The sequence below is a fragment of the Triplophysa rosa genome, linkage group LG10 (assembly GCF_024868665.1).
Source record: "Triplophysa rosa linkage group LG10, Trosa_1v2, whole genome shotgun sequence".
In the NCBI taxonomy this organism is placed as follows: Eukaryota; Metazoa; Chordata; class Actinopteri; order Cypriniformes; family Nemacheilidae; genus Triplophysa; species Triplophysa rosa.
Window position 1 is genome coordinate 8,981,322 of NC_079899.1, and position 13,441 is coordinate 8,994,762.

Below are 13,441 nucleotides of genomic sequence, written 5' to 3' on the forward strand. Positions count from 1 at the left end.
GCTGCAGCAATCGATTCTTTTACTAATCGAGTATTCTACTGATTTTTCCATCGATTAATCGGGTATTCGGATAATAAGTACTTTATCTTTATTAAAAAGCAATACTAAATATACAAGAGAAAATAAGACAGGTCTCTTAAAATGAGTAAAACAACTAATTTGTTTCCTTTTTTAGAACAATTAAAGTTTTTATTGCTGAAATTGCATACATTAATATCTGTGAAAACTAAACCCATTTAGTACATTCCATTGCCATATTAAATTCAAAATGCAATATAATACAAATATATAAATAAGAAACATGAATAAAAATAGAAAGAATAATTCGGTAAACAACTAACTTCAGCTTATGCATGATGCATTTAGTTTATCTAAATTAGTTTTAGTTTCTTTTTTTTACTATTAAATAGTAATATATAGCCTATGACTTTTATTTTGGCAGGTTGTCGGAAGACGCTTCTTTTTTAGCATGTCTGTTTCTTCACTCAAACAATAACATGTTCGTGAAATAAACTCTCAGAGCAACTCTGGAGGTGAAGTTCATGTCCTCATTCAGCGCAGACGCAGACATATTTATGAGCATCACGCGTGTAGCACGTTAAACTGTGCAGTTCATTCACGCAGACCAGCCAGATGACATGTGTAAATAACAGGATTCGGCGTCCACAAGTCCGCATCTAGTTTGATGGAAAACAAGTTTCACTCGCAAAATAGACTAAAACTAAGTAAAATAGCAGTTCACCATTTCAATAAGCTATCACTCATTTATTAGCATGAGAAATACGTGTGAGCGTGTGAACAGACTAAATTGCGTGTCTTGCGGTGAATGTGTTATATAAAATGTGTTGGCAGAATATTGTTTAAACACGTGAGTACGTCCATGTATTAAAATACATGCACTGAAAACTTATAGTGCACTGATGGCATATGGACACATATGATATGCATGAATGGCATTCAATGGCCGTACCAGAAAGCCAAACACTGGGTCACATTCTGATACTGAAGTAACCAGAGATGAATATGACCCTATGAGACAATTGACACACAGGCACAAACAACTGAGACATAAACTGCTGACGTGATCAGAAAGACTATGAAATTTCATAGACTTATGTACGAAAGCCAGTAAGCATTTTAGTTTAACCCGAAATTTCCACAGTGACGGTCTCAATGGACAGATGGACACGGTGTGTTCACAAACGCATTTACACAGATGCAAGGTAACCAAGGTCAGTTTCGCTGTCACCTAATTAATAATAGAGAATTGAGGCAGAGCACCACCCCCTCCAGCTCTCACTAAAGCACCACACACACGTAACACACAACGGACACACCCACAGACGCGCACACACGCACGCACTCCTGTAGGATGCCCTAACCTTGATGATCATATGGCGTGGAGCTGATGTAGCGTGCAAAATTACAATGGCATTATTGTCGCGTTTATATGCATAAAAATAAGAGTTATCTCTAAATAACAGAATACACATTAAGGTTAACACACAACCGTATCCTTAGGCGACCACTAAATATTTGCATTAAAATCGTAACCTGTAGAGGTCATGTGATTAAAATGAACTTTTCAGGTGAGGTTGTTGGATACTAGCTAATAAATTAAGCGAAACCAACCAGTTAAAATATTTTGTCTTGCATTGAGATCTGAAAAGACATTTTACGCCATATCAGATCTCACAAATCCATTTTAATCAAATGACACACTTTACAAATAATTGGCCTCAGTGTTATTCGACGATCTTACTAAACATGAACAGGCTATAATATACCATTCGGCTATATTATAATTACAAAAAATATGTTAAATATTACATTGTTTAGCCTACATTAGCTAGATGTTTAATTTAAGTTGCACGTCTGGTAATTTCGTGTAGTGCGCGCTCACAACCCTTATGCACAGCACACCTCTAAACTGCCACGACTGTGCTTGAGGAATGTATGTTTTAGGTGAATCCAACACCTTAAGGTAACGCGAATCTTTAACGTGTATAGTTTAAAAAAGCTAATACATCTACATCCAGGGAAGATGAGGAAAGTCCTTATGCGCGGCTGATCTCACTGCAAACATAATGAAACAAAACACAACGATCACGCGTTTTTCAGAGTTTAATTATTTTAACTCGATACTCTTAATACATTGTATGGTGGAAAACGAAGCGCAACGTTTCTTTGTGAACGCGTCTTGAGACCAGCGCGCAGCCTCCTGAAGGTGATCGGGTGATCGCTGAGCGTGACGGGCATCACCTTCAGCAGCCGCACGTGCTGGACAGCGCCTCAGCGGAGCAACTTCATCCTGCGTGTCTAACGTTACACTTTTCTAGCTTGCGATTGAATATATATACCGACGTTTTATATACAGTAAGTAGGCTCACAGTGTACCATATTTACACATTGTTGACCAGTTCACTACTTTAAGTGTGACAGTTTCTGTGCAATTGGAGAAACACAAACAAATCCGTCGCCTTAAATTCCTTTAAAAAATTAACGTGGATGTGCCTACCTGATTATGTCATCGTTGTGTCCCAAATAAAATTTCTGCTTGTGTTCCCGTGTGTTGTACACAACTCCGACGCCGGCGACAAAGTAGACAATCTCCTTGGCGGCCGTGTAGTACAGGTTGTTGCGGCACTGGTGTCCCCGGTACCCGTAAACCCACTCCAGTCGCAGATGACAGTTCGGCGCTGTTCTGTCAGCCATGTTCGGACGTGTTTTGCTTGGAAGGGAACGGCTGGTGATTCTTCATTCACCGCCGCGACGAGCCGTCAGTCAGTCCCGTTTATCCGCTCAGTCCGCCGTCAGCGCAGGTTCGTCCGGCCGAAGACAAACAAATCGACGACATATCTCTGTTCAAGTGAAATACACAACTTTAGGCGCTTTGCATAATATTATTGCATTATTTTTGGTTTGTTCGCGCGCTGTAAATCGGCTTTGAGTCCGCCGTGTACAACTTGTGACATGTGCGAGACATGAAGCGACTCTTTCTACTTCTGCTCGGACGGGTGGCTTTGCTCTAGTGACATGTCAAAAACCTGAGAACATAGATTTCTCGCATTCGTTAACTGGGAACGACCAATGATTAGCCGCGGTGGTGATGGACATAACGTCTGGCCAATCAAGAAGTCAGGTTGACCTGAGTGAAAATGTGTGGACCAATGACAAGCGGAAGGACAGAGGCGTTTTGTGTTTAAGCTGTGCACGGCCTGTTCGTTTAGCAAAAAAAGCCGTTTAATTGCTTTGGTTATTAGGCCTATACTACAGTCTATCTCTGTAAATCGGAGTTTTTTTTTAAACTGCATTTTATTAGTAATATTGGATTTTGTAAAATGTCTTTATTTAAAAGAAAAAAAAAACAATGTTGGACAGTGTCTTGTAGGACAGAATCTTCAGCTTAATGACAACACGCTGTTCAATAAATGCCTGAAGAAAGTTTTATAAACGGGTTTCTGACATCATCATCAAAAGGTTTCTGACATCATTGATCTGATTTTTATTTGAAAACTACTCAAGTAATTAAAAAAATGTAAGTAATGCTTGTCTGCACAAACCTTGTCTGCCAAGGCTTTTAAATAATAACTTATTACTATGGAGTTGATCACTAGCCCCATCTTCTGAGTCTCTGTGATATTCTAGAAGGGAATATGGCTTTTTCTTTTTTTATTGTCTATAAGGCAAAAATATAATAAACTATGATATAAAAATAAAATATATAACCAAGAAAGTGAAAGCACACTTCCCAACAAGCTATTCCCAACACAATTTGACCACATCTGTAAGACAAACTTAAGTTTTAACATAGTTAAATTTTCCTAACTAGAGTATGAGCTTAGCAAGCACATTATTTAATTGAGTATTTTATTTTTATATGCATTTTATTTAAATGCATATAATCATCTTTGAGTATTACCATTAGTTATACATAAATATGCAAATATGCAGGTTGCCTATGAGGAAAATCTTGACAGGAAAATATTTATAAGGACAAAGAATTGGTAGGTGAGGATTTTTTCTATTTGACAGCACAATGAAGGCAAAATTACAGAGATAAAAGGTAAAGCTGTATTGAAGACTGTCATTCTCTCTTACCCTTGCAGAGCTAAAAGTATCAGGTAATACAAAACAGAAGCATATCACATTCCCCATTAGTCATATAAACCTGTTCCAACCATCTTAAACACCCAGGGCAAACAAGAGGTTAAACATCTAATGAACATAAAAAAGCAGACTAACTGCAACATGGCTTATGATCTTTAACAAGGCAGCCTTTAAATATGTAGTCCATAGCAGTGAAGGGAGACATTATAGAAAAACACTGTTTAGTTAACCTGTAAAATTTCATTTTAAACGCGTTACATAAACAATTGGAGCCCAATATTAAACATAAGTTGCTTAGTGTTGAGTGGGTTGGCAGTAAGGCAGAACAAAGTAAGTAAATGCTGAAAACTCCATTAACAATGTCCTACAATAAGACATTATAAGTCTGCTGACTTTGTGTCAATATTCATTCCACTCAAATTGATAAAAGTTGGTCATTAAACACTAGTGTGTTCATGTGTGGTATCCAAATCACTTTACGGGCAATACGTGGTTGAAATATATTTTATGATTAACTTTTCCAATCTGCATAGCAAACAATTTAGTAACCATACAAAACTTTGTCTTAAAGTTTTTAAAAAGAAATGCATAATGATTTCAATACAACATTAATTTATATCAATTGCTAATTATTTCACCACATGGTTTTAATTACAATAAATCGTATTATTTAAACGAGTCACTCATTTGAAACGCACATCATGGCAGTTCACAAATTAGTTTGATCAGCAACCAAACAATGATTTAATATTGCCTAGTTAACTGTACGTCTGTATGAAACTTAAATACTTTGTATTCATTAGTCATTTTCAAACAGGTTAGCGATTAAAAACAAAATTGCAAAAGAAATGTTCTATTTCCTTCTAAAGCAGGAATGGTAACCAAGCGTCAAAGCGTTTACCCATTCGGGGAACCGATGTGTCCTTCTGTGCAATTAGAAACATCATCAAAAAGTACTCCCCATATATTCATTAATATCTATCTTGTACAGTTTGTTCATATATTTAAAAGGTGTGTACTGATGCTTGCTGTGTCAAGTCACAAAAATGACTTACAGGATCAAATACAAAACATTAGAACTTTTAAAGGACCGTCTGCTAAAATCATTTCACGTACGTATGTACACACACACAGGGAATGTCAAGATATCCTCTTGCAAATGTCCAACAAATCTCAACACTGACTATCATTACACATCAAGACATTAATGACAACTGACATATTTCATATTTCAATCCAATTTTTGATTTTCTATAACACTAGGTTATATATAGACATAACGCACCGAAATGCATGTGAAAAATGACAGGTGTCATAATGTTTACAGAAGTGCAGATCTCGGTGTGTCACGAAATCGCAGTGGCATCTGGGCACTGCATGCTGTTCCATGTGGCCTTCGGTAAAGAGCAGGTCTGGAGACAATGCACAAGCTTCTACACTGTGGATCATCACACTATGGGATTTCCACTAAATACAGAGCACAAAGACATTGTAGGTGTCCTGGAGGTGTGAATATTGTGTTTTGTGTTCAGTTTAAGCGCCTAATAGGTCAGCCTTTGCGTAACAAGTAGAGACTATTTCCAGCTCAAATGTCCGACTATCATTAGTTAGCTACCTTCCACTAATTCTCCATTGTGATTTTAAAATGCCACATATCAATGGATCAATATTGAGTTCCCGAAAGTTCACATTACAGTACTGAGTTATTAGACTTAAGAGAAAGCGAAAAAAAAGAACTATAAAAAATACACATACAAAGGCATTGGAGAAAGTGTCCAATGCCCATCACCATCATTACGATTATTCCCATTATAGTTTATTTCGGATTACAGATATATTATCAGTATAGTAGTTATTATTGTTATTGTATATTATTCATTTTGTCTTCACAATTTGTTCATGGGAAGGCTGGGGGCTTGGGGGCAGTCACTGTGACGATGCCTTTGTGGCTATTGTGGATACACAGTGCTGTTGGAAGTTGGGGGAAATGGCCGTGTTGCAGCCCAGTCTCTGACACGGGCCCTTCAGACCACCGTCACCCTCCACGATCCAGGGGCTGCTGTCCGACTCCTTGGCAAGCACACTGCAGCACTCCTGGGAGGGGGCACAGCTACGCTCTCCGGCACCTAAAGTGGTTTGATGGGCGGAAGGAGGCGGTGCCAGTGGGTCACTGGAAGAGTGGTCTTGGAGGACGCTGATGATGTGGTTGAGGAGATCATTGAAGAACTCAGGAACACCCTCATATCCTATAGAGACAGTAAAAGAAAAGGTCTAAAAAGGGCCATGAAGAGGTTTCCCGAGTTAGAAAAGTCAATGACGTAAATCAGAAACACTTAATGAAAATTAACAATTAGTGAATGCATTAGCTAACATTAACTAACAATTCTACTACAGCATTTATTCATCTTAATTCATGTTAATTTTAGCATTTATTTTTACATTTATAAAATCAAATGTTGTAACTGTTAACATTAGTTTATGCACCATGAACTAACATGAATAATTGTACTGACATTCAAATTAATTAGGATTAATAACTGCTGAAAAAGTATATTGTAGTGCCCTCCACTATTATTGGCACCCTTGGTAAATAAGAGCAAAGAAGGCTGTAAAAATAAATACGTATGTTTCTCGTTTTGATCTTTTATTTTTTTTAAATCTACAAAATTCCAACATTTCATTCAAGTAAAACAATTTGAAGTGGGGGGAATATCACATTGTGTAAAAAAATGTTTTTCTCTAATACACCCTGGCCACAATTATTGGCACGCCTAGAAATTCTCATGAGTAAAATATCTCCCAAGTACAGTATATTCCCATTAATATTTAAATTGTCTGAGCAAACCAAGGTGACTAGAAACACGATGTTGTCCAGTCATGACTTCATGTTTCACAGTAGAATAATATTAAATGACACAAAGCCCAAACCCCCTTAATCATTCATCACAATGGGTAAAACCAAAGAATATAGCTCTGATGTGCAGCAAAACATTGTTGAGCAACACAAAATAGAAAGTGGGTTTAAAAGGAAATGGTTGAAACAATAAAAATTCCCATTTCCAACATCAGGGCGATAATTAAGAAGTTTTAATGGACTGGAGATGTTGCAAATCAGCCTGAACGAGAATGTGTGTCTATATTGTCTTAATGCACAGCAAAAATAATATTTTGAGTGGCCAAAGACTTTTCTAAGATCACAGATGGAGAATTGCAGAAATTAATCAAATTTGGTGTCAGAAAAAATAAAATAAAAGGAAAACTGTTTGGGACACTGTTCAAGAAACAAATCTTCTGCTCTCATGCAAAAATAAACTCCACCATATTAATCTGCCATACTGTAACATCAACCAGGACTGGGTTCTATGGCCATATGAAATGAAAAATAGTTTTTTTGGCAGCAATAACACAAGATAGTTTTGGTGCACACATGGATAAAAAAGTGCCCTATGTCCACAGTTAAATGTACCACCAGATCTTCATTGTTGTGGACCTACTTTTATACCAGAGGTTCTGGACATCTTGATCAGACATGTCATCATGTTTTATATAAAATACCAACAGATATAAAATTCAAACCTGACTTGCTCTTATAGAAATATTATTATGGGTTAGATCTTCCATCAGCACATTGGTTCAAAACAAACATCCAAATCAACAAAAACGGGTCACTGAACACAAAATCAAGATCCTACCATTCCAGTTCCCTGACCTGAACACTATAGAAAATGAGTGGGATGAACTGAAGAAGAGGGAGCACCAACATTTGAAGGATCTGGAGAAATTCTTTATTTAGGAATGGACTCGGATGACTGATGTATTCTCAAACCTCATCAGACTGAAAAGAAAACACTCTGTTTTTCTTATAAATTGAGGTGGCGGAGTGTTTTAAATCGTGCCAATAATTGGGATGTATGGGAGAATTTTTTTTTACAATGTGATATTCACCCTACTTCAAATTGTTTTCCTTCAATGAAATGTCGGAATTTTTTAAATAAGAGATCAAAACGAGAAACAATGCAGATTTATTTTGACAGCCTTCTTTGCTCATATTTACCAAGGGTGCCAATAATAGTGGAGGGCACTGTATTTTGTTAATTGTTAGTCCATGTTAGTTAATACATTTACTAATGTTAACAAATACAGGTGATAAAGAAAGCTTTAATTTAATTTAAATTAACCTCAGCCGCAAACATTATGTCTGGGAATCACATTTAGCTCACATCACTATAGACTAAATGCACAAGTGCGAGCTTGAGCAATGTTGCGGGCTGCAGTTCACTTAATGGACACAAGTGTCGCTAATGAGAAAGGTTTCCGAATTCTTCATGTAGCCTTTTTAAAAGTGGTTGCATTTCATCACTATTATTTGTCATTTATCTTGAATTTGATAGCAGGTTGTACCCTTTCAAATCAACCAATGCGTGCAAAATAAAAAAGTCCTAAATTTTTTCAAGGATGCTCTAAACTCTATGTAACATTGGCTTGCCTAGTAGTTAGCAGGATATTTGTGTGGATACGCACCAGGGAATGCATTGATGTCAATGACTGCGTGTTGGCCCGTCTGGTTGTTGATAATAACGTCAATGCCGAAGAGCGAAACCCCCAGAGATTCCCGCAGGGATTTACAAAGCTCCCTGATGACATCATCGTTAGGTGGCTGGGATACACCTTCCACATCGTCCCTCTATTAAAACGTGAATACAAGGGTAATAAATTCAATAAAGTGAGCCTAAAAAGTAAGCAAAATCAATGCTTACATGCTTACGACAAGACATTCGTGGTAAAAGATTTGACCGCATTGAAATATAACAGTGTGTAGAATTCAGAACAGCCCCTGAAACAGCATGCTCACTTACGGATGTGAGGTCAGACGATGACTCTGGCTTGGACACATTGTGGCTATTGAAGAAAATCGCTTTTCTGTCTGGAATGGCAAAAAGCAAACAAAACATATTTGGGCTCAATTAAATGAGTCGATGAAATAAGAGTTAAATTGTAAACATGTAAGTGCACAGAAAGCCACTAGACAGCAGCAGAGGCCTGTGGTTGAGTTCACAGATTCAAAATGCTTCGGGAGTGCGAGGCAAACAGGGAAAGAGAGCAAGAGACCAACAGAGAGAGAGAGAGAGAGAGAGAGAGAGAGAGAGAAAGTGAAAGAGAGGAAAAAGAAAAATCTTGCCAGAAGGATGCTGAGATTTATAGGCTCCATTCGAATAGCAATAAAAACAGACTGATTTACAGTGAGACAGCGATCTACCATTTAGCTTTCCTTCTTTCTGTAGACACAAAGCCATGCACATGTTTATGGTACTACATTAATGTAGTACCATATTAATCCTGTTATAATACTAATCCTCCAAGACCGTATCTTTTTAAACCCCTTCAGCTAACTAAATTCTGCTTCTAAATATGGCTCTGTTTAATGGCTCTATTCATTTATGTTACTGTATTACATATGTGGTTGCATGTGTACTACATATTATTTCAAGACAAATTTAGACACACAGATGATCCCCTGAATTTGCATTAAACTAACAGAACGCTCGGCCACAAGCTGTATCTGCTTTACATGGACTCCATGAGAATTCGCATAATATGCAAAAGTCCAGACGCTGGTGGTGGATATCTGACTTGTCTGAGCACTTCTGCTGACTGGATGATGGCACAACTTCAGCCATTATTTGAAGAGTTCATTTGGAAAAACAGATTTTGAACGTTTTAATTTTATTATTCCAAGTAATATCAAACAAACTGCAGTTGGGTTATTTTGATTAAGTAATATTAACTCACACAAATACAGCTAACTAACACAGTAAAAACATGATAATCAATAAAACACATGCTTTTTGAATTTTTTTAAAAGCGAAGTCATCTTTTTTTGCATTTAAACTCTTCATTTTCAGTTATGTAAAGAGATCCGGGTTAAACAACGGATCTTCTCTGCACGTAAATCATAACAACATAAACTCTGTCTGATGGTGGTATAATGAAATAACCCACAGCTCCTTTCACGGACATAATTCTTAGAAAGAGATCACGTGCACTTACCGGACGGCCCGGAGGGGAAGTTCTTGAGTGATGGTCTCTCCACAACAGTGTAGGACTCCCCAACCACAAACACCTTATAGAGCACAGCATTGTGGTTTATAAAACTCTGAATGACACACGGAGGCTTCACATCCTTTAGGTCCTCAGCACTGAAGATTATGGCCATCTGCACAGGGTCAACGTGAGAAAAAAAGATAGGTCTAATTCCTGTTATTAATATCAATCACAGGGGTCGTGTGTGCTTACAGCTTCCTCCTGAGATGCTTACTTAAGCACACTGCCATATTCCCACAATGCAATGTAGAGAGAAATATTTACTGTAAATGAATGCTTCACACTGAAATCTTATATTCAAAAGCAAAAAATACTGATAATAGAAAAAAATAATTTGATAGTTATGCTATTACCCAATATTTGTGTGTTTGTATTTTTATTCTTATAAAAAAAATAGTACCATTATTCATTTAGAAACATGTTAATTTGAAACTCTAAAATAATTTAATAATAATAATTAAGTCAGAAGGGTCATACCTCATGGGAGTTTGTTCCGTGAGCCACCCGTGTTTTGCAAACTGGGAGTAAAAGAACACATTAAACAAGATAGCAGATGAATATGTGCAGTTAATAAAGTTTACAATATGCCATTGCTAAATGCTTCATTCTAATTGGCTGACAGACATTTTAAAGCAGTGTGGCCAATCATGCTCCAGAAGATCGACTGTCCTGCAGAGGTCTTCAGAATTATACCATGTCCACATTTGACAAATGCAATCGTTACTAATACAGAATCTATTGTAGATCGTCGTTTATCACCACCGTGACATAAGTGACATGGAAATACAGATACCTTTTCTAATGAGTTGCGACGTTGTGTCACATTTTTTCGGGTGTGGACACTGTTTCGCTTGAAAAAACAGGCATGTTTATTTCATTAGGGTTGGAGCTGAACTCTGCCAGACAGTCGATTACTAGGAGCGGGACTGGGCAACCCTGTTTTAAAGGATTATCACTTCCTATACCAAAAAGGAAGAGGTGGGACTTACTGAAGGGGAATGTAAGACCATGCTGCTCGATCTGCTCCAGTGTGTCGGGGCCACACTCACTGTTCAACACCATAAACGGAGGAGAACGTATCCTGTCGTCTGTAGAAAAATAAAGAGAGTGATAAAGATAAGTCCTGTTGAAAAGAATTTCCAAGCTGGTTTAGGCCGGCTTGTGCTGTTCTCCAGCAGAACTTGGCTAGTGAGGGTGTCTACACACTTGAGGTTAATTTTGCATTTACATTGATGCATTTGGCAGACGCTTTTATCCAAAGTGACTTAACATTGCATTATACCATACATTTGATTCTAAGTATGTGCAATCCCCTGGGATCGAACCCACGACCCTGGCGTTGCTAGCGCCATGCTCTAACCACCTTTATGTTGCTGTAGCACATTATGACATAGGCCTCCACTAAGGAAAGCCAATGAAAGCTTTAGAGAGGCAGATCCATTTTCTATTAAGCATTAACACACTGACCCAGTTCTTTCCAAACTCTCAAAATGCAAACAAACACCCAACCTTAAATTTCTCATTCTGGTTAAACTGGTTGACCAAGAAACCTTGTTAGTGAAGGTTATGCACAACAGCATCCAAAACACGTATTCTTTGTACTAAATCATGGTTAGCTGCCAACACTAGCAGCATTTTACAGTATTAGTGTCAAAGCTTTCCTGTGGCTCAGTGGTTAGAGCATGGCACTAGCAATGCCAAGGTCATGGGTTCGATCCCAGGGGATTGCACATAGTCAGAATCAAATGTATAGTACAATGCAATGTAATTTGCTTTGGATAAAAGCGTCTGCCAAATGCATGAATGTAAATGTAAAGCTCTTCCAAAAGTTAAGCTTACTTAAATGTTTCTGCCAAATTTGACAGTAGCATCACATATATCTTTTGTGGTAAAAGCTGTCCCAGAATGCATTGCTTCAGAGAAAATAAAATGCAAAATGGTGTACAAGGCAACAAGGTGCTCTATTAAATGAGCGCATTAATATTATTAATAAAACAGTAAAACTACTGTAAATGTTGCATCCCATGTATTTTCGACAATCTACTGTAAATGAATGGGACATTTTCTCACTGAATGATGCAAAAACGCTACTGTTAGATTCAAAAGTGTCGCACTAAACATTTGCAGTAGTGTAATGTAACATTTGGTGTGAAAGAGTAATGGCAATACATTTTGTATAGAAAGGCGGTTATATCTCAAGCAACTACGGGTTTATTGAAAGGAATAGTCAGGGTTCCCACACTTTCATCAACACCAAATTCAAGGACTTTCAATGACTTTTTCAAGCACATTTTGGTCAAATTTAAAACTGTTTTTGTGCCGTCGCCGGGCACTTTGGGAAAAGGATACCATTTTTTATGATTTCTCTCTTCACAAAGGGCCATTTCAGAAGTCTGTTAGCAAAGGGTACATGCAGTCACAGACATACATAGACACCGCATTGAAGGCTTTGGCCTGTTGCTGTTATGGGTTCAACAATGCTGCCATATTGGGGAGGACAAGACATAAACAAAAGGGAGCTTCTTTGAATAAAAAGCACAATAACGTTTACATTTCAGATCGATTTTTAATGATTTACTGTCTACGTGGAGTATAAAAATGTCTTGTCTCGAGTTACTTATAATAGATAGTCAGACTTAGAAAATTCACACTGGTCAATTAGTGATTTGGCTTATTTTTCATAGTAACTGTGGAGACATTCCAATGCAAGTATGGGATACTGTACAGTACAGGCGCCCGCTTATGATAGAATTAAGGACTGAAGCGGAGACAAGTATCACACAGAAGGGGTTTCTTTTGCGATGACAACCGACTGGCTGAACATTATCCTGATTTTAACATGGCTACCTGCCTCAAGAGCAAATTATATCATGTATTATGTATTGATTTTAAATATTTTATTAAACCATTTCTAACTAATTCAAACCTACTGCAGGGAAAACATTTTTACTTTTGGTTTTTAGGCAAGAAAAAAGTTTAAAAAAAGACAAACATTCAATTTGGTTTAATCATTTGTAAATATATTCTCATATATGTTATTATTATTGTACTTGTCAGAATGACAAGTACCTGGTAGTGTTGTCAAAAGTACTGGTACTTCGGGTCCGAGTCGGTACCTAAAAATAAAAAAGTTGTCGGTACCTAATTTTCATAAGACTGTAACGGCGGGCCAGAGAGTTTAAGCCAACGTTACCCGGAATGGAACAGATGGCCATAGCCGAGGAAGAAA

At 37.4% G+C, this 13,441-nt stretch overlaps 2 protein-coding genes across 2 annotated transcripts in view; both read right to left on the reverse strand.

The window, feature by feature from the left end:
* The window catches only part of eml5 (EMAP like 5), a 96,402-nt gene extending 93,364 nt beyond the window's left edge, over window positions 1-3,038 (reverse strand). Inside the window, exon 1 of the mRNA XM_057343466.1 lies at window positions 2,519-3,038. Coding sequence (XP_057199449.1) covers window positions 2,519-2,715 — 197 coding nt within the window. The 5' untranslated portion in view covers window positions 2,716-3,038. The remainder of the gene's footprint in view (window positions 1-2,518) is intronic.
* A 364-nt stretch (window positions 3,039-3,402) lies between these two features.
* Window positions 3,403-13,441, reverse strand: part of itpk1b (inositol-tetrakisphosphate 1-kinase b) — a 45,743-nt gene continuing 35,704 nt past the window's right edge. The window contains exons 6-11 of the mRNA XM_057343438.1: window positions 11,202-11,300; window positions 10,690-10,730; window positions 10,159-10,324; window positions 8,967-9,034; window positions 8,632-8,794; window positions 3,403-6,356 (exon numbers count right to left, since the gene is read on the reverse strand). Coding sequence (XP_057199421.1) covers window positions 6,037-6,356; window positions 8,632-8,794; window positions 8,967-9,034; window positions 10,159-10,324; window positions 10,690-10,730; window positions 11,202-11,300 — 857 coding nt within the window. The 3' untranslated portion in view covers window positions 3,403-6,036. The remainder of the gene's footprint in view (window positions 6,357-8,631; window positions 8,795-8,966; window positions 9,035-10,158; window positions 10,325-10,689; window positions 10,731-11,201; window positions 11,301-13,441) is intronic.